We start from the raw sequence: 22,952 nt of genomic DNA on the forward strand, positions 1-22,952 counted from the left end.
ATTTTTTATAAACTAAATGTTAATATACTAAATTTTTTGTTCCTATTCCAAAAACATTACTACTAAAGTAACAATATCGACAAAAAAAAAATTTTAGAGTACTTTTCATATCCTTTTAATTTTCAATTTTTCTTGATAGCAAAGAATGAGTACCGGAACCTATTTTTTTACAAAAAAAGCATTGTATATATATATATATTACAGTAGTTATTGAACCATATACCAAGAAAATCAAATGACAAATGAAATTTAATAAGAATATGGAATATAGGTATTCAGAGTAAAAGTATACCTATAGAGCCATAAGGCCAAGTATTTATAAGTGAAACTTAGGTAACCTAAGTTGATTGTTATACTTCATTGTTATACTTTATAATTAAACACATAATTTATAATAAAATACAAAAAAATAATATAATAATAAAATGATGAAGCTAATTTATCAGTAATTAGCTTCATCATTGACACCTCTGTAGCCAGATGGGAAGGAGCAGTGCGTAGCACACGCTTCTTGATTAGACCAGGTTTCGAGCCCGTTACCACCAAATACGGAGGATGCGGAAAGGTCAGGGAATGACCAATGCATATTCCCAGAGCAATATGGCCTTAGTTTCTAATGCTCCTAAAAATCAAATAACAAACAAACAACAAGCTTCATCATCATTTTCTTCTTATTATTATATTTTATTGTATTTTATTATAAATTATGTGTTTAATTATAGGGTATAACAATGAAGTTCAACTTAGGTTACCTAAATAAATGGCCTTATAGCTTTATAGGTATACTTTTACTCTGAATACCTATATTCCATATTCTTATTAAATTTCATTTATCATTTGATTCCCTTGGTATACAGTTCAGTAAATACTGTAATATATGTTTTACAGACTGATGTAATGTTGAATAAATATTTTGATGGCATTAATCTGATCTGACACACTTTTCTAATTCTATTTTTTCTATATTTTTATCACTTATTTCATATATGGTTATATATATATATATATAATATATATATTTAATATATATATTTAAATATATATATTATATATATATTAAATATATATATTTAATTTTAAAAAATAGTAGTAATAGTAGTACCAGAGAAAAATAAAAACTTAAAAAATTATTGTAGGAGGAGGATAGAGGTGTAGCAACCATGAAATATAAATAAAACTACTGCTACTATTATTTTTTAAAACTGATATATTCCAATGAAATTAGTGTCTGAACTTTTCACATATTATTTTGCTGTGGTCTCCACATTTGTTTGGACAGTTTTCTTATTGCTTCTATGTATTCTACTCTTTCACTTATATATTTTTTCATAATATATATATATATATATATGTGTGTGTGTGTGTGTGTGTATATATATATATATATAGAGAGAGAGAGAGAGAGAGAGAGATATTTATAGATCTAATCATATATAAATTTATAAATGTATAAGCATAATGTTGTCTAATAAAACTTAAATTTTCAGTGAACCTCCAATGTTCTCAATATGCTTTTGTTACTCATAGGCATTAGTTAGTCTAAGAGTAGCAAAAGTGCAGTTTTAGACTTATATCTTGCATAATGTCTTTTTTTTTCGTCAATCTGTACTAACATTTTTCCCTTCATTTAGGGAAACACTCAATAAAGGGATGAACATTAAAATTCTGGGTGAGCTATTTCTCCTTCCACCTCAGTTACAGAAAGCTGCTGCAGAACTGATGTTACACACCCAGTCCAATAATGAGTAAGCTCATTATTTTGTTATTATATAAGATGTTGTATAATATTATTCACTAAACAGTGACAATGAATTTACTTATTTTGTTCCAGAGAAGTACAATAATAATAATAGGTGTTCATATGACACCTAGTATAATATTCCGGCATAACAGAAGGCAGCAAATGTGATGATAAAACTCCATTCTGAGCATCATTAGCTTGATGTGGTAAGTGAGGCAAGCACTCTATATCAGAGCACCTGTAACATTGTTAGTATTGGTAGTGGCAAATGATGCAAGATAAGAAGAAAAAAAAAAGCCAACACTTCTTGTATCATCTCTCCATTCCCTCTAACATTTTACCTAGTTCTTCCCTTGAATTTATTTAAATTATCCACCTCTACAACACCAGATGGAAGTTTGTTTCAACAATCGACTACCTGCTGGCCCAAGGCAAATTTCCATACTTCTATCCTGCAACCATACTTTTCTCAATTTGAATTTATGTCCTTGTCCTCTAATGTGCATGCAATCTGAGAAAGAGCAAAGATTACATCAGCATTGATCTTATTCAATTCTTCAAAGCTTTATAAACATTTCAATCACATGCCCTCACAATTTCCTAGTCTCCAGATGTTGCAATTTGCAGAACTGAAGCTTTTTCTGGCAAGAGCACTCCTTTGTTTTCCTCACCAATCTCTTTGTCACTCTCTGCACCCATTCCAACAGATCTACATCTTTCATGCAATGAGGCCTCCTGCAGTGCTCAAGATGTGACCTAACCATTATCTTATATAAACAGAATAATCAACTCCTTTTATCGTTGCTGGAAAAATTCCTGTATATCATTGGAAAAACTTCATGAGCTGACCTGGAAGCCTCTCTACACTGCTCAAAGAAATTCATATCTGACTGCACAGTTATTCCCAGATCTTTTTCTTTCTCTACTATCCTGAGTACAGTAATACACAGTTGGAATGTTACTCTGGGATTACTGCTACTCATATGCAGTACCTTGCATTTGTCAATGTTAAACTTCAATTGCCACTTCTCAGCCCATCTCTTAATTTGTCTAGCCCCTGTTGTAGCAGCATATCATGACTGCTGTGATTAACTACCCTAACAACTTTCATATCTTCTGCAAGCCTAGATATTAAGCCCGATATGCCTTCATCAGTATCATTAATGAATACGGAAAACAATGAGCCAAGCACTGAACCCCTCATAGGAGAACGACTGTTCCAGTTTGGTTAATCAGAGATGCTATCTGAGTAACCCACACCCTCTAGAGATCAGTTCCCTTGTAATTATGTACAGTATATTTATTTTAATCCCCAAGTAAATCAATACATATAATTACAAAGGAACTGATATTTAGAGGGTATGATGGAGTTACTCAGCTTCTTTGATTGACTAATCAGGAGTCAGTTGCTCTATTATATCATTTCCCTTTTAAATTTCCTGGCTATCCTGATCTCTGAGAGGAATGGTGCATATGACCAAGAAACTGGCAGAGGTTCATTTGTTAACAGCAGATGCCATTAACAAAGGTAATAATTGCAGTGTAATTATGCAATAATATATTATTCATTTAAAAGATCTCTTAAAAGAAAATGGAGTCAGTAATATTATTCCCTAGTAAAAAGCTGAGACATGTTTATTTATATGCATTTTGAAACATGTCAGGATATCTTGTGCGTATTGATGAATTTGAGGTATTGCTCAAAACATCGAAGGCAGATATTGTTGGGATATCAGAGACGTGGTGTCACACAGATATAAGGGATGCAGAACTGCAATTTGGGGAGTACAACGTCTACAGAAAGGATAGACAGGATAGGAAGGGAGGAGGGGTTATGCTATTAGTTAAGAAACACATAAACACCACGGAAGTGAAGCCAGTCGACATCGCTGGACAGTGCAGTGTGGAGTCAGTTTGGTGTGACATAAACATTGGGAGATCAAAATTGAGAGTAGGAGTGTGCTATAGGCCTAATGACTCTGATGAGTATAATAAGGAACTGTACAGGGAAATAGAGTGGGCCAGTAAATCAGAGTGTCTTATAATGGGAGATTTTAATTTCCCAGATATTGACTGGAATTTGGGGGCTGGTTACTCACACACTAGCAGGACTTTTGTGGATTTATTGGATGATTGTTTTCTACATCAGCATGTTCGGGAGGCAACTAGAGGGAGTAATATTCTTGATTTGATTATCAGCAGTGATTCTTCATGCATTAAGAATCTGCAGATAAATGAACCACTAGGTGGCAGTGATCACAGTGTGCTGAAGTGGGATTTACTCAAAGAGGTAACTACCATTAGGGGTAAAGGGAAGGGTTATTGCTTTCGTAAAGGCGACTACGATGGACTGAGACAGTATTTAAATTCTATACAGTGGGACCAACTGATGATGTTACCAACAGCAAATTCAAAATGGGAAGCATTCAAAGAACTTATCTTGGAAGCTACTAGGCTTTACATACCAACTAAGAAATATTGTTCAAGGTTTAGCCCAAAATGGATGTCACATGAACTAATGAGGCATATGGCAGAGACGAAAAATGCATGGGATACATACAAATTAACACATGACACAGAAGCCTATGATAGATATAAGTTGATATGCAACCAAGTTACAAAGGAGGTTAGGCAGGCGAAGGCAGATTACGAGAAATCCTTGGCAAGGGATGCAAAGAAAAACAGCAAAGAGTTCTTTACTTATGTAAACTCTAGAAGGAAGGGGATGAATCAGATTGGTCCACTTGATATTGATGGGTCAAGTGTTGATGATCCTGCTCAGGTAGCTAACAAACTAAATGAATATTTTGCATCGACATTCACACATGAGGAGTTATTCAGCGAGGGGAATGCCAGAGGTGTATTCAACTCTAGCAGTAAGCTACAGAATCTTGAAATAACTGGGAGTAAAGTGGAGGAGAAATTGTTGAAGATAAACACAAGAAAGGCACCCGGGGTGGATGGGATCTATCCAGTTATATTAAAGGAGGCAGCAAAGGAAGTAAGCAAACCCTTAGCCATAATTATGAGAGCTTCCTTGGACTCAGGGGAGGTACCCATAGACTGGAAATGTGCAAATGTGACCCCAATTCACAAAGGAGGATCAAAGGCTGACACAAGTAATTATAGACCTGTGAGCTTAACTTCTGTTCCAGGAAAATTAATGGAGGCACTGGTTAAAGAAGCACTGCAGGATCATTTAGACAAGACTTCAGTTATAGCTCAGACACAGCATGGTTTTGTTAAGGGGAAGTCTTGCCTGACCAACTTGATTGGATACTATGATGCAGTCACAAAAGAACTGGATGCAGGGAATAACTTTGATATTATATACTTGGATCTTAGAAAGGCTTTTGATACTGTTGCACATGGAAGACTGCTACACAAATTGGAGCAGTGTGACATTGGAGGCAAATTGCTGCTATGGATAAAGGGGTGGTTGAGGGGGAGAAGACAGAGAGTGGTAATCAATGGACACTGCTCATCGTGGACTGATGTTATTAGTGGAGTCCCTCAGGGCTCAGTGTTGGGTCCATTATTGTTTTCTGTATTTATAAATGATATTGATGATGGTATATCAGGCTTAATGTCCAAGTTTGCAGACGATACAAAGGTTGGCAGGGTTGTCAAGGACACTACTGACACTATGCTGCTGCAAGAGGATCTGGAAAGTTTGAGCAGATGGGCTGAGAGGTGGCAAATGAAGTTTAACATTGACAAATGTAAACTACTACACATGGGAAACAGCAACCCCAGAGCAACGTATCAACTCTGTGGTACTACACTGACAGTGGTAGAGAATGAAAGGGACTTGGGGGTGGTTGTGCAGGCAGATATGAAGTTCTCTGAGCAGTGCAGACGGGCTGCAAGAGTAGCTCATGGAGTATTGTCAATGATATACAGGAATTTTTCCAGCAGGGATAAGGAGGTGATTATTCCATTGTATAAGGCGATGGTCAGGCCACACCTAGAGTACTGTATACAGGTCTGGAGGCCTCATTTCAAGAAGGATGTAGAGCTGCTGGAACGAGTACAGAGAAGGGCAACAAGATTAGTGAATGGAACAAAGGGGTGCTCTTACGAAGAAAGGCTTAAGTTTTGCAAATTACAGTGTCTGGAGACTAGGCACCAGCGAGGTGATCTGATAGAGGTGTATAAAGCCTTGAATGGTTTTAGCATGCTCAATGCTGATGGGATTCTTCCTCTAGCTCAGAAAAATCACCTGAGAGGGCATAAATTCAAATTGAGGAAAGACAGATGTAGGATAGACGTGCGGAAATTTGCCTTTAGCCAGCGGGTGGTTGGTTGGTGGAACAGACTTCCATCCCTTGTGGTGGAGGTTGATAGCCTAAATAAGTTTAAGGCTCAGCTGGACAGGTATTGTGAACGAACAGAGGGGTGAAGTGGAAGTGGGTTTTTTTTTTTTTTTTTTTTTGGATGATGCTGCATAAGCTTGCTTTCTTGCATCAAATGCCTCTACTAATGCTAATGCTTTCCCATGAATTTCATTGTGATCATATGTTAAAATGAGTGAGACAATTTAGTGAAAGTGGACTAAAGTAAATTTCAAAAATTTAATCAAAGAATGGCATACTTGCTCTGTCGTTTCATGAGAGGTTTTAAAACATTTATGAAGAATTTCTTCTTGAATATTTTAAGTCAATTCTTGAACTAGGTAATTTGAATGAGAATCATTTGACCTTCATCTTGAAAAACTTGTGGATGCAGTAACTGCTGACAATTTCAGTTAAAATGAATAATAAACCAACAAAAAAGCCGATTTTAACTGTTATGTTTCAATTCAGAGCAGCATTCGATTTATATATAATCCAAATAAGTTATGGCTTGGAGCCTTACTATCTGAAAGAGTTCTTGCTCTTATATACTGTAATTATTATGGTTTATTATTATCGACTTTACAGAGCTTGATTTAACATACCTCTAATTAAACAGATTAAAAAATTTGGCACTTGACTGTATTCTGTGTGCTCATGAGTTGGGAACTCATTAGTTAGGGCAGCCATTCACAAGCTTCCAATACAGCATCAGTGCTTCTTTAACCAGTGCCTCCATTAATTTCTCCAGAACAGAAGTTAAGCTAACACGATGGATATACTCATTATCATGTTTGTGTCCTGCTTCTTCATTATATCCTCATGTGTGCCATTGCATTTCCTAAGAAAACTGGTGAAAATAGAAAGCATGTGCATGTTTGCAGAAATTAACACTGTTAGAGAAGTTAGACTACTGGTTGTCTGTTTACCACATCTATGAGGAATATAGCAGGAAGAAATAAATTGTATCAGATATCATACAAGGCAAGTGTAGGCCTAAGGCGTTTTCAAAGAGACTGACACTGAAGATTCACTACTATCTCAACTTCACCTTCTGAGTTCTGACTATGAATAAAATTTTTTCTAGGCATCACTATGCAGTTAGAATAATTTGTTTTCTACTATACACTGTATCAACCAATGAAGTCATGGTAAATGAAAGTTTGTTTTTTATTGTTTAACTTTATAACTTTATTTTTGCATTATTATTATTATTATTAGCTACATGGTGCAAGGAAACCAGAGGTTTATGCTGCACTAACCAAAAAAACAAAAACATTCCCGAGTTACCCTGAGAAAGAGTGTCAAAAGTAGAGGGGAATCGCCAAGAAAGAGAAGAATGATGATATCCATCTTAGGACCCTGGGTGTGCCAAGCCTATACTCACCAGATGTGAACCCCTGGGATTGGCATTAGTACAGGCATACGATGCAAGAAAGCAAGCTAATACAGCATCAGCATATTAGAAACCCTTCCCATTTAACCCATCCATTCACTCCAAATGTTTGTCTAGTTCTGTCTTGAATTTATTTAAGCTGTCCACTTCTACAACGACAGATGGAAGTTTGTTCCAGAAATCAACCACCCACTGGCTAAAGGCAAATTTTCACACATCTATCCTATAACTGTCTTTCCTCAATTTGAATTTATGCCCTCTCAGGTGATTATTCTAAGCAAGAGGAAGAATCCCACCAGCATTGAGCATACTCAAACCATTCAAGACTTTATACACCTCAATCAGATCACCCTGCAGGTGCCTAGTCTCCAGACACTGTAATTTGCAAAACTTAAGCCTTTCTTCGTAAGAGCAACCCTCTGTTCCATTCACTAATCTTGTTGCCCTTCTCTTTACTCATTCCAGCAGCTCTACATCCATCTTAAAATACAGCCTCCAGAACTGTATCAAGGTGTGGTCTTGGTTACAGCCTTATACAAGGGGATAATTTTCATATCTGACTGCACAATTACACCCAGGTTCTTTTTATTCTCTACCACCTTGAGTGTAGTACCACACAGTTGATACGTTACTCTGGGGTTACTGCTACCCATATGCAGTACTTTACATATGTCAATGTTAAACTTCAGTTGCCACCTCTCACCCCATCTGCTCAACATTTCTAGATCCTCTTGCAGTAGTGTACTGACATTAGTGTTATTAACAGTCTAGCCAACCTTTGTATCGTCTGCAAGCTTAGACATTAAGCCTGAGACCTTCATCAATATCATTAACAAACCGATGCTGTGTCCAAACTAAAACAAAGTGTTGTCTAGATGATCCTGCAGTGCTTCTTTAACCAGTGCCTCCATTAATTTCTCCAGAACAGAAGTTAAGCTAACAGGTCTGTAATTACTTGTGTTACCCTTTGATCCTCCTTTGTGAATTCGGATCACATTTGCACATCTCCAGTCCATGGGTACCTCCCCTGAGTCCAAAGAAGTTCTCATAATTATGACTAAGGGTTTGCTTACTTACTCTGCCGCCTCCTTTAATATAACTAGATAGATCCCGTCCATTCCAGGTGCCTTTTTCATGTTTATCTTCAACAATTTCCCGTGACTGCTGAATACGGTGCTGTTTCTTGTATTCTGTCTATCTTGTGAACTCCTCTGACCGTTTGGTCGTCCCAGAATATAAACAGAAAATTTATTTATTTAATTTCTCCTCCACTTTGCTCTTAGTTATTAAAAAATCATTTAACTCACTACCATAGTTCAATACACCTCTGGTATTCCCCTTTCTGAATAACTCCTCATGTATGAATGTAGATGCAAAATTCATTTAATTTGTTAGCTACCTTAGCAGAATCATCAACAGTGAAACCATCGATATCACATGGACCAATCTGATTCATCCCCTTCCTCCTAGAGTTTAGTATTAGTATTAGTAATGGCCGCATGGTGCATGAAAGACTATGGCTTATGCTGCACCAGCCAAAAAAAAAAAAAAAAAAAAATCCGAACAAAACAATGATAAAAAAAAAATAAAAATAAATAAATAATAATAATTAATAAAAAAAAAGAAGGAAATTAAACCTATCATCCTATGCGCTTCCCTTACCTGAAAGTACTATCCAGATGACCTTTGAATCTCCCCAAACTGTCGGCCTCTACCACCCATGAAGGCAACTTATTCCAGTAGTTTATAACTCGCTGACTAAAATAAAACTTCCTGCAGTCCAATCTAAACATTTCCCCCCCGTAACTTGAATTTATGTCTCCTAGTTCTAGCATCATTTATAATCTTGAAAATTTCGTCCTCATTCATTTTACTGATGCCTCTCAGAGCCTTAAACACCTCAATCAAATCTCCTCTAAGGTGTCTAGTTTCCAAACTCTGCAACCCACATATTCGAAGTCTTTCTTCATAAGGACGCCCTTTTGCCGATCTCACCAGGCGAGTTACCCGTCTTTGCACCCTTTCAAGAAGCTCGATGTCTTTCTTTAGGTGCGGTCTCCATACTTGAACACAGTATTCCAAGTGAGGTCTAACATAAGCCTTATATAATGGGATTATCACGTCCCTATCTCTACTTGCAAAAGTTCGATAGATCATCGATAGGACACTATGGGCCTTCCTTGCAACCTGTTTACAATGCTCAGAGAATTTTTTATGTCTGACCATATCGTAACACCCAAGTCCCTTTCCTCCAGTACTGGGTTTAGTTGGACTCCACCAAGTGAATAAGTTATTTTGGGATTACTGTTTCCCAGGTGTAATACCTTACACTTTGTTGGATTAAAGCATAGCTGCCATTTTTCTGACCATTCCTGAAGTCTATCTAGGTCTCTCTGAAGAAGCTCAGCTTGACAGTGATCATTAACTACTCTACCAATTTTAACATCATCTGCAAATTTAGACATCACGCCCTCTATCCCTTCATCAATGTCGTTTATGAAGATTAAAAACAACAGTGGTCCTAATACTGATCCTTGGGGAACCCCACTTCTTACATCAACCCAATCTGAGGAATAGCCATTTATCACAACCCTCTGCCTCCTGCCATGAAGCCATCCTTCTATCCATCTAAGGATTTTCCCAGTGATTCCAACCTGTTCCAGCTTATAAAGCAACCGCTCATGTGGGACTGAGTCAAAAGCTTTCCTGAAATCTAAATAAACAATGTCGAAATTATTCCCTAAATCCAGCTTGTGAGTGACCCTTTCGAAATAGCGAACCAGATTTGTTAAACATGATTTTCCCTTTACAAAACCATGCTGAGTATCCTTGAGAATTTCAATTCGATCCAAATGATCCTGAATTCCACCCTAGATCATTGCCTCCATGATTTTCCTACTACTGAAGTCAGACTGACAGGTCGATAATTTCCCACTTCACTCTTAGAGCCACCCTTATGTATGGGAGATACACTTGCACTTTTCCAATCCAAGGGAATCTCCCCAGAGTCTAGTGAAGCTCGCATAATTAGCCTCAATGGTTCAATGCACTCGCTTGCCGCCTCCCTTAAGATTATAGGGTATATTCCATCAACTCCAGGAGCCTTACTGGTCTGTAGGCTCGAAAGTTTTTTCATTAAATAATCTTGCGAAATTTCAATATCATTAATTACATATTTTTTAACTTCGCTCCCACAATTTCCCAGTTTACATAAGTAAAGAACTCTTTGCTGTTTTTCTTTGCATCCTTTGCCAAAGATTTCTGCCTAACCTCCTTTGTGACTTGGTTACAGGCTAGCTTATATCTTCCATAGGCTTCTGTGTCATCTGTTAATTTATATGCATCCGATGCATTTTTCTTCTCTGCCATGATTCTCATTAGTTCATCTGACATCTATTTAGGCCTAAACCTTGAACGATATTTCTTAAATATATCTTTAAATGCTTCCGATTTAGAATTTGCTGTTGGTAACATCATCAGTTGGTCCCACTGTATAGACTTTAAAAACATTTGTAATACATAAAGAGTGACTGTTTCAAATTTTCATTATGTTGAGTATAAATGGTCTCAAAAAAAAAAAAAAACACACTTGATTTAACAGAAATTTGTCAGTAATGGGCATCTCTTCCCACTATTATTCTGTAAAATCGAGGGTTTATATTTATATATCTTGGGGCTTCTTCACACATGCTTTGCTTTAGGGCCTTATATCGAAATAAGGCCCTAACTCAGGGTATTACTCTGTTTAGAGATGAATTTTGCATTTAGAGATGGCCAAATATGCTGCATTAACCTAGGTTTCTGAAAATAATTCAGATTAATTAATTATTATTAATGAAACTGAATTAGCCCCAAATCCTTTAAAAATTTCAATGGAAAGGGGCTAAGTTTATTACTCAATTTTTTGTTTTTTTATGTTTATTTGTGTTTCTTTTAGGATTTATGTTAATATATGCATTGCCTACACATCTAGAGTAGAAATGTGCAGTGCAGTAAAGAATATGGCAGAAGGTGTTCAGTGTGGCCTTCTACATCCAAGGTATATACAGTATATCTGAATATTTCACATACTTTCCTCATCCTTTTAATTTATACAAAAATGAATATTTTATTTCGTGGTTGAAATATATTTTGCTGCCTTTAAAAATTATGTAATACTGAGTTAAACTGGCTAATTTAACAATGAAATAATGTTATTAAATTATCTTTAGAATAATAATTTTAAAACAGTTTGTGTTATGATATACTTATTTATTTGAATCCATTTGTCAGTAGTCTCAAAGCTCAGTTAATTACAAAATATGTTAGTAATGCTGACTCTTTATGCAGGGTAATGTCAGCTATACGTATAAAACAGCAATAGTAAGTAGGAAGCAAAAAAAAGTAAATAAATACAACAAATAGAAATAAAAAAGTTAGAAAAGTTAGTTTGAGTTTTTTGAATTTTTACTACATTGATATCAGCATATCATGTCTGCAAACTATATGCAGTTTGCTGGTTGATGGCGTGAATAGCCAAGGGGCAGTGCAAAAGTACAACAGTATGTGCATTTGAGTTGATGATAATTTGAATCCACATAATAATATTCTTCTTAAATGTCTAGTTGTATACTCCTCTGATCTAATATGTTCATGCCAGTGGCATAGCTACCATGTAAGCAAGCAAGGCAATTGCCTCCGGGCCTGGGTCCTTTAGGAGGGCGCCGTCTTTGGCTGTCTCCTCTTTTTGCAATTTTAATTAATTAAGTAGGGGCCCGAGTTCTTTGCCTCCGGGCCAGAAAAAGGGTAGCTACACTACTGGTTCATGCTGGTTTATAAACAAAACTTCTTTTTTTTTTGTGGGATATATCTAAAAAATGGTATAAACTTATTCCTTTACAACACTCATATTTGAAAACTACATTTACTGTTTGAATGATGCCACTTCAGTGCACAATATGAATATTACAAAAAAGTAATGAACTGAAACTGACTATAAATAAAACTAAAGATAAAAATATCCCCTAAAAAGCCAAAGTGTGCCTCAATATTCTTGATCATTTCCACAATAAAAAAACTTTTAGCAGCCATTCAAAAGAGAACAGTCATTAGTTAATGTTCTTGTTTATACTCTGGCATGACCACCATGTCAGTGGAGTTTACAACAAATCATCAATGCTGCACAATTTGGAGCAGTGTGGCATTGGTGGCAAATTGCTGCTATGGATAAAGGGATGGTTGAGAGAGAGAAAACAGAGAGTGGTAATAAATGAACACTGCTCATTGTGGACTAATATTATTAGTGGAGTCCCTCAGGGTTCAGTGTTGGGTCCATTGTTGTTTTCTGTATTTATAAATGTTACTGATGATGGTATATCAAGCTTAATGTCCAAGTTTGCAGATGATACAAAGGTTGGCAGGGTTGTTAAGGACACTACTGACAGTATGCTGCTGCAACAGGATCTGGAAAGGTTGAGCAGATGGGCTGAGAGGTGGCAAATGAAGTTTAACATTGACAAACGTAAAGTATTACATATGGGAAACAGTAACCTGAGAGCAACGTATCAACTCTGTACTACTACACTGACAGTGATAGAGAATGAAATGGACCAGGGGGTAATTGTGCAGGCAGACATGAAGTTTTCTGAGCAGTGCAGACGGGCTGCAAGAGTAGCTCATGGTGTCTTGTCAATGATATACAGGAATTTTTCTAGCAGGGATAAGGAAGTGATTATTCCCTTGTATAAGGCAATGGTCAGGCCACACCTTGACTACTGTATACAGGTCTGGAGGCCTAATTTTAAGGAGGATGTAGAGCTGTTGGAACGAGTACAGAGAAGGGAAACAAGATTAGTGAATGGAACAAAGGGTTGCTCTTACAAAGAAAGGCTTAAGTTTTGCAAATTACAATGTCTGGAGACTAGGCACCTGCGAGGTGATCTGATTGAGAAGTATAAAGACTTGAATGGTTTGAGCATGCTGAATGCTGATGGAATTCTTCTTCTAGCTCAGAATAATCACCTGAGAGGGCATAAATTCAAATTGAGGAAAGACAAATGTAGAATAGATGTGCGGAAGTTTGCCTTTAGCCAGCGGGTAGTTGGTTGGTGGAACAGACTTCCAGACTTCCATCCCTTGTTGTAGAAGTTGATAGCCTAAATAAATTTAAGGCTCAGCTGGACAGGTATTTTGAACAAACGGAGGGGTGAAATGGGAGCGGGGTTTTTTTTTTTTTTTTTTTTGGCTGATGCTGCATAAGCTTGCTTTCTTTCATCGTATGCCTCTACTAATGCTAATTCGAATAGTATCAGTATATATTGTACAGCACTCCGTCACAAAAAGCATTATCTTTTTGGACTCCCTAAGTGCAATTTATGCAATCCAGCACTTACATACTATTAACCATCCACAGATAAGTAAAATTCATGCCTGGTTAGCATGCCTCAGGTGAAAGAAACTAACAGTGTAGCTATGTTGGATACCTGGACATGCAAGGATTTTAAACAATGAACAAGCAGAAAAAAAATCTAGCATCAACGTCAGTATCAACAACATCAAGTTCCATATCACAATTATAATTTTGTCATTCGAAAATCCGGTAACAAAAGATGAGCATATTTCCGAAAATGGGTATTAAATTATTGCAAATAAAACAAGTACCCACAACCTTGGATATCAAGCTTCCGGAAAGACAGACACAAAGAAGTTATGCTTACAAGACTGTGTATTGGGCATACATGCATATTTACTTAAAAAGGAAGAGCCACAAAGATGTTCAATATTTGAACTTCACCCCACTGTATAGCATCTACTGTTGGACTGCTGACTTTATCAAACACAAAGAAATCAAACTCTTTCAAAATACCCAGTGTGCAACATGTCTCTAATGGATATTCGTGTGGATGAAGCAAGTCTTGATAAACTGTCGGCATACTTTAAACTGATAAAATTCTATCACCAAATATAGAATGCCATTTAAAAATTTGAACTAGTAGCAGCATATAGCTCAAATGTGAAAGGCGCAGTGTAGCTAAAGAATCTTTTGTGCAAAAAAAACCTAAACAACAACAATATATCCAGTTCAGTGGCAGATTTTGTGTGTGTGTGTGTTATCATGCTAAAAGCATCCATTACCATTTCAAGTGATACAGAAGCCTATGGTAGATATAAATTAGTCTGCAATCAAGTCACAAAGGAGGTTAGGAAAGCTACGCAAATTATGAGAAGCCTTTGATGAAGAATGCCAAGACAAGCAATAAAAACTTCTTGCTTATATTAACAGTAGAAGAAAGGGGTTGAATTACATTGGGCCACTTGGTGTCAATGAGTTAACTGTGAATGACCCTGCTCAGGTTGCTGACAAATTAAATAGATAATTTGCAACTACATTCATACATGAGGAATTCTTTACGGAAGGGGAAGTCAGAAGTTTATCAAAATCGAACAGGGAGCTAAATGACTTTGTGATAACTGAAAGGAAAGTGGAAGTGAAACTGTTGATGCTCAACATAAAAAAGGCACCTGGGGTGGATGGTATCTATACAGTTATATTAAGAAAGGCAGCAAAGAAGGAAGCAAAATCTTAGCAATAATTATGAGAGCATACTTGGATTCAGGGGAGATCCCTGCAGACTGGAGATATGTGAATGTATCCTAATTCAAAAAGGGAGATCAAAAGGTGACATGAATAATTACAGACCTGTCAGCTTAACATCTTTTCCAGGAAAAATAATGGAGTCACTGGTTAAAAAAGAAGTAATGCAGGACCACCTGGACAAAGAATATTATTATTATTAGCCATATAGTGCAAGGAAGCCTGAGGCTCATACTGCACCACCAGCCAAAACAAAAAAATCCTGAGTTACCCTGAGAGAGAGAGAGAGAGAGAGAGAGAGAGAGAGAGAGAGAGAGAGAGAGAGAAGTAGAAAGGAATCACCAAGAAAGAGAAGAATGATGATGTCCAGCTCATGACCCTGGGTTTGCCAAGCCCACACTCACCAGATGTTGTTGTTATTTGGTTTTTAGGAGCATTAGCAACTAAGGCCATATTGCTCCAGGGATATGCGGTGGTCATTCCCTGACCTTTTCGCATCCTCCATATTTGGTGGATCACGGCCCAAACCCCCAGTCTAATCAAGAAGTGTGGGCTACACACTGCTGCTCATGCCAACCTGGCGCCTCCGTAGTGAAGTACTAGTACAGTGAAGTACAGATATTGTTGGGATATCGGAGAAGTGGTGTCACACAAAAATAAGCAGTGCAGAATTGGAATTTGGGTAGTACAAATTAATTTTGTGGGTTATGTGTACAGAAAGGATAGACAGGACAGGAAGGGAGGAGGAGTTATGCTGTTTGTTAAGAAACACATAAAATCTAAGGAAGTGCATCCAATTGATGTTGGTGGACAATGCAGTTCAGTCTGTTTGGTGTGAAATAAGCACTGGTAAAGGAAAAATGAGAGGAGTAATAGTAGTAGTGGCATATCATGCAAGAAAGCAAGTGTATGAGCTTATGCAGCATCAGCCAAGAAAAAAAAAAAAAATTCACACAACCATTCCCTCCAAATGCCTGTCCAGTTACTCCTTAAATTTATTTAACCTATCAACTTCCACAATGACGATGGACGTTTGTTCCAGCAATTAACCACCCACTGGCTAAAGGCAAATTTTTGCACATGTATTATACATCTGTATTTTTCTTAATTTGAATTTATGCCCCCTTAGGTTCGTAATCTGAACAAGTGGAAGAATCCCATCAGAATTCAGCGTGCTCAACCCATTCAAGGCCTTATACACCTCAATCAGATCACCACACAGGTGCCTAGTCTCCAGCCATTGCAATTTGAAGAATTTAAGCACCTCTTGGTAAGAGGATCGCTTCAATACCCTTACCAATCTTCTGGCCCTTCTCTGTACACGCTCAAGCAAATCTACATCCTTCCTAAAATGAGGCCTCCAGACCTGTACACAGTACTCAAGGTGTGATCTGACCACTGCCTTATACAGAGAAGCACAATCACCTCCTTTTCCCTGCTAGAAAAATTCCTATATATCATTGACAAAACCCCATGACCTGCCTGGCAGCCTGTCTGCATTGCTCAGAAAACTTCATATCTGACTGCACAATTACTCCCAGGTCTTTTTCATTTTCTACCCCCTTAAGTGTAGTACCATGCAGTTGGTACTTTTCTCTGGGGTTACTTCTACCCATATGGTGTACTTTGCTTTTGTGAAGGTTAAACTTCAGTTGCCACTTCCCAGCCCATCTGCTCAAACTTTCTAGATCCTGTTGCAGTAGCACTCTGCCATTACTGTCATTAACAACCCTGCCAACCTTTGTATCATTTGCAAACCTCGACTTTAAGCCTGATATACTTTCATCAATATCATTGATAAATATACAAAACAACAGTGGACCAAACACCGAACCCTGTGGGACTCCACTAATAACATTAGTGCATGAAGAGTGTCACCCACTGATTACCACCCTCTGTCTTCTCCCACTCAACCATCCTTTTATCCATTGTAGCAACTTACCCTTAATACCATTCTGCTCTAATTTGTACAGTAGTCTTCCATGCACAACAGTACCAAAAGCTTTCCTGAAATCCAAGTATATGATATCAAAATTGGTTTGTGGGTTATGTGTTATAGGCCTAATGAATCTGATGAATATATTGAGCAATTGTTCAGAGAAATAGAGTAGGCCAGTAAATCAGAATGTCTTATAATGGGTGATTTAAATTTCCAGATATTGACTAGAACTTCTGGGTTGGTCACTCGCAGCACACTAGTAAGACTTTTATGGATTTATTGGATGACTGTTTTCTACAGGAACATGTTCAAGAGGCAACCAGGGGAGTAATACTCTTGATCAGATTATCATCAGTGATTATTCATGCATTACGAATTTGCAGATAAAGGAAGCACTGGGTGACAGTGATCACAATGTACTGATGTGGGAATTACTTAAAGATGTAACTACCATCAAGGCTAAAGGGAAGGGCTCTTGCTTTCGTAAAGGTAACTACAGGGGTCTCAGACAGTTTTTAAATTCAGTACAGTGGGATCAACTGATGATGTTATCAATGATGAATTCTAAATGGGAAACTTTCAGGGGCTCAATTTTGGAGGCTACTGGGCTTTTCATTCCAACTAAGAAATACTGTTCAGGGTTTAGGACTAAATGGATGTCAGATGAATTAATGAGGTTTGGGGCAGAGAAGAAAAATGTAAGGAATGCTTATAAAGTATCAGGTGACACAGAAGCCTATGGCAGGTATAAACTAGTCTGTAATCAAGTAACAAAGAAGGTTAGGCAGTGAAGGCAGGTTACAAGAAATCTTTGGCAAAGGATGCAAAGATAAAAAGCAAAGAGTTCTTTACTTATGTAAACTCTAGAAGGAAAGCGATGAATCAGATTGAACCACTTAATATAGATGGGTTGACTATTGATGATCATGTTCAGGTAGCTGATAAACCGAATGAGTATTTTGCATCTACATTCACACATGAGGAGTTATTCAATGAGGGGAGCGCCAGAAGTTTATCAAATGCTAACAGGGAGCTAAGTGATTTTGTAATAACTGAGAGCAAAGTGGAGGAGAAATTGTTGAAGTTAAATATAAGGAATACAAATGGGGTGAACGGGATCTAACCAGTTATATTAAAGGAGGCAGCAAAGGAAGTAAGCAAACCCTTAGCCATAATTATGAGAGCTTCTTTGGAATCAGGGGAGGTCCCGACGGACTTGAGGTGTGCAAATGTTATCACCAATTCACAAAAGGGTGTTAAAAAGGTGACACACAAAAATAACTACAGACCTGTTAGTTTAACTTGTTCTGGGGAAAATAATGCAATCACTGATTAAACAAGCATTGCAAGATCATCTAAACAAGACTGCAGTAATAGTTAAGGCACAGCATGAGTTTGTTAAAGGGAGGTCTTGTCTGACCCATTTGATTGGATACTATGATGTTGTCACAAAAGAACTGAATGCCAAAAATAATTTTGATATCAATACTTGGATCTCAGGAAAGCTTTTGATACTGCTGCACAAGGAAGACTGCTGTACAAATTGGAAAGGTATGGCATTAAGGGTAAGTTGCTACAATGGATAAAAGGATGGTTGAGTGGGAGAGGACATAGAGTGGTAATCAATGGACAATGATCTTCGTGGACAAATGTTATTAGTGGAGTTCTCTAGGGTTCAGTGTTGGGCCCATTGTTGTTTTGTATATTTATCAATGAAAGTATATCAGGTTTAATGTCCAAGTTTGAAGATGATACAAAGGTTGGCAGGGTTGTTAACGACAGTAGAGACAGTATGCTACTCCAACTGGATCTATATAAGTTGGGAAAATGTTCTGAGAACTGGCAACTGAAGTTTAACATCGACAAATGCAAAATACTGCATATGTGGTAGCAATAACTGAAGAGAAACGTACCAACTGTGTGGTACTACACTCAGGGAAGTGGAAAGTGAAAAAGACCTGGGAGTGATTGTGCAGTCATTTATGAAGTTCATTGAGCAATGCAGATGGGCTGCCAGGGCAGGTCATGGAGTCTTGTCAATGATATATAGGAATTTTGCTCGCAGCACCAGGGAGGTGATTATCCCAATATACAAAACAATGGTCAAGCCACACCTAGAGTATTGTGTACAAGTCTGGAGGCCTTATTTTAGGAAGGATGTAGAGTTGCTAGAACGAGTACAAAGAAGGGCAACAAGATTGGTGAGGGGAACAAAGGGGTGTTCTTGCCAAGAGAGGCTTAAATTCTGCAAGTTGCAGCATCTGGAGAATATGCACCTGTGAGGTGATCGGATTGAGATGTATAAAGGCTTGAATGGATTGAACAGGTTCAATGCTGTGGGATTCTTTCGCTTGCTGAGAGTAAGAACCTGAGGGGCACAGTTTCAAATTGAGGAAAGATAGTTGTAGAATAGATGTGTGGAAATTTGCCTTTGGTCAACAGGTACTTGATTGGGGAACAAGCTTCCATCTTTTGTTGTGGATGCTAATAGCCTAAATAAATTAAGGCTGAGCTGGACAGCCATTTACTTTGGTCACTGGTTCATGTGTCTTGTTGAGCATCATATATGTATATATGCATTTGATTGTGAGCCAAATATATGTGTGTGGGCTAGAAAACTTAAAATGACACTGGGTAATCCTATGATTGGCAAATTACACTTAGAAATGAAGAGAAATTTAAAAATTCTCCATTCAGGTGCACTTTCATATGCTTTTCTTTTATTACATATGATGACTTTTTTTCTTTTTTTTTGTCTCATGACAGTGACATTTCAGAAGATCTGATGGCTCAGTGTTTGTATACTGCACATTCTCCAAAGGTAGATTTGATGATTAGAACTTCTGGTGAAGTAAGGCTAAGTGATTTTCTTCTTTGGCAAAGCAGCAATTCTATACTGTTGTTTTTAAAAGACTTTTGGCCACAGTTTTCACTTTGGAAGTTGATTTATGTTGTTCTTTATTATCAGCAGAAGTTACCTATGCTACAGGTAAGGGCTCTTTTTATATGTACTGCTTGAATGTTGTTTAAATCTTTATGAAAATAGTTACTATGTTGTAAGTCATAATTTAATATAGATATTTCTACATTAATAACTGTTTTAGCTAAAATTTCTTGTTTTAGATAATTGCTGAGATTATTATTTGTAAACTTAAGACTTCCTGACAGTGTAAGAGTAAAATTGTGTAGGTATTCATAATGATTTTCAAAAGGCATTATATAGGCACTCATACTTTACAGTTGAGTAGATCCTAGGTGAAATAAAAACTTTTACTCTGTAAACTATATATAGTTTTGTTTGATATATAGATATAGATCTATATATAGACTCTGTCTATATATAAATTTGATAATGTTTCAAATTGTGTTCTGGTTTCTTCATTTGTGATAAGGAGCAGATACATGTTAACCAAAGGACAAACTATTTAAGAAAGCAAGAAAGCACAGTCATGTTGTCTAGAGACCATGCAGTTGATTTAGGACTATTGGCTGATTTAGTTGAAGAAGGCTGTTGTGATCTTTTCTTTAAGGTTCAGTTTTGCTAAAGGGCAAGGTATGTGAAATATCTAGCCATTGTTATTTAATACCAGTAGCAGGGCATACCTGCTACTGGTATTATATAACAAAATAGGGAAAGGCTTCATCGCCAACAACAGAGCTCAAGTAGTAGTGTTGTTTTTGTGGAATGAAAAATGAAGAGGAATTCTGCAGAAAACACTACATATTAGAGAGTAACTAAATGCAAACAGTTCCAGGTGTGCTTCGAGCTGTTTGCATCAGTGTGTGTGTGTGTGCGTGTGGACAGTTGTGCAGAGAAATATGGACAGTTGTGCAGTGAAATACAGTGGGCCAGTAAATCAGAATGTCCTGTTTTGAAAGGGGGAATTTAACTTTAGAAATATTGACTGGAACTTTAGTGATTGACTGGTCACTCACACACTAGCAAGACTTTTGTGGATTTATTGGAGGATTGTTTTCTACAGCAACATGTGCAAGGGACAATGAGAGGGGGTAATACTCTTGATCTGATTATCAGCAGTGATGACTCAGGCATTAGGAATTTGCAGGTAAAAGAACCACTAGATGACAGTGACCACAGCCTACTGATGTGGGATTTACTTAAAGATGTAAATATCCTCAAGAGAAAAGGGAAGAGTTTTTGTTTTCGTAAAGGTAACTACAGTGGACTTAGGCAGTTTTTGAATTCTATAGAGTGCGATCGACTGATGATGGTAAAAACAGTGAATTCTAAATGAGAGGCCTTCAGAGAATTAATCTTGGAAGCTACTGGGCTTTTCATACCAAAAAATATTGTTCAAAATTTAGCCTCATCTGATATCCTAAATGGATATCAGATGAGGCTCGTGGCAGAGAAGAAAAACCTATGGGATATATAAAAATTAGCAGGTGACATAGAAGCCAGTGGCAGACATAAGCTAGTTTGTAAAAAAGTCACAAAGGAGGCTAGGCAAGCTAAGACTGATTACGAAAAAACCTTGGCAAAGGATGCAAAGAAAAACAACAAAGACTTCTTTATTTATGTAAGCTCCAAAAGGAAGGGCATGAATCAGATTGGTCCACTTGATGTTGGTGGTTCGACTGTTGATGATCTTGCTCAGAAAGCTGACAAACTGAATGAGTATTTTGCATCTACATTCACACATGAGGAATTCTATAAGGAAGGGGAGGACAGATGTTCACTAAAATCTAATAGGAAGCTAAATGATTTTTTAATAACAGAGAGCAAAGTGGAGGAGAAATTGTTGAAGTTAAACATAATAAAAGTCACCTGGAGCAGATGGAATCTATCCAGTTATATTGAAGGAAGCAGTGAGGGGAGTAAGCGAACCCTTAGCCATAATTATGAGAACATTCTTAAATTCAGGGTAGGTCCCCGTGGACTGGAAATGTGCAAATGTATCTCCAATTCACAAAGGGGGTTCAAAGGGTGATGCAAATAATTCTGTTAGTTTAACTTCTGTTATGGGGAAATAATGGAGTCACTGGTTAAAGAAGTGACGCAGGATATCCTAGACAAGACTGCAGTAATAGTTCAGACACAGCATGTTTTTCAAGGGAAGTCTTGTCTGACAAATTTGATTGGATACTACAATATGGTTGTAAAGGAACTGGATGCAAAAAATAATTTTGATATCATATATTTAGATTTCAGGAAAGATTTTGATACTGTTGCACATGGAAGACTGCTGTACGAACTGGAGTGGTATGTCATTAAGGGCAAGTTGCAGCATTGGATATAGGGATGGTTGAGTGGGAGATGGCCGAGAGTGGTAATAAATGGCCACTGCTCTACGTGGACTAATGTTATTAGTGAAGTTCCCCAAGGTTCAGTGTTGGGTCCATTGTTGTTTTGTGTATTTATCAATGATATCGATGAAGGTATATCAGGCTTAATGTCTAAATTTGCAGATGATATGAAGGTTGGCAGGGTTGTTAATGACACTAATAACAGCAGTATGCTGCTGCAACAGGATTTAGAAAAGTTGAGCAGATGGGCTGAGAGGTGGCAACTGAAGTTTAACATTGACAAATGTAAAGTACTGCATATGGGCAGCAGCAGTGGTGTAACTACCATGTAGGCAGGCAAGGCAATTGCCTCCGGGCCCTTTAGGAGCCCGGCATCTTTGGCTGTCTCCTCTTTTTCGCAATTTTCATTAATTAAGTAGGGGCCCGAACACGTTCTTTGTATGGGCCCGAAAAAGAGTAGCTACGCTAGTGGGTAGCAGTAACCCCAGAGTAACGTATCAACTGTGTGGTACTACACTCATGTGTTAGAGAATGAAAATGACCTGCAGGTAATTGTGTGCAGTCAGATATAGTTTTCTGAGGAACATTGCCGATTATCTGCAAAAGTAGCTCATGGTGTCTTGTCAATGATATATAAGAATTTTTCTATATGGGATTGTTTGTTTGTTATTTGGTTTTTAGGAGCATTAGCAACTAAGGTC

General features: G+C 37.4%; 1 protein-coding gene across 1 annotated transcript in view; it reads left to right on the forward strand.

Moving 5' to 3' along the window:
* Positions 1 to 22,952, forward strand: part of LOC150081306 (dehydrodolichyl diphosphate synthase complex subunit DHDDS-like) — a 70,597-nt gene that overhangs the window by 43,667 nt on the left and 3,978 nt on the right. Inside the window, exons 4-6 of the mRNA XM_090380154.1 lie at positions 1,632 to 1,745; positions 11,409 to 11,510; positions 19,750 to 19,972. Coding sequence (XP_090236280.1) covers positions 1,632 to 1,745; positions 11,409 to 11,510; positions 19,750 to 19,972 — 439 coding nt within the window. The remainder of the gene's footprint in view (positions 1 to 1,631; positions 1,746 to 11,408; positions 11,511 to 19,749; positions 19,973 to 22,952) is intronic.

This window comes from Mastigoproctus giganteus, chromosome 8 (assembly GCF_048544385.1).
Source record: "Mastigoproctus giganteus isolate SK-2022 chromosome 8, ASM4854438v1, whole genome shotgun sequence".
NCBI classification, from domain to species: Eukaryota; Metazoa; Arthropoda; class Arachnida; order Uropygi; family Thelyphonidae; genus Mastigoproctus; species Mastigoproctus giganteus.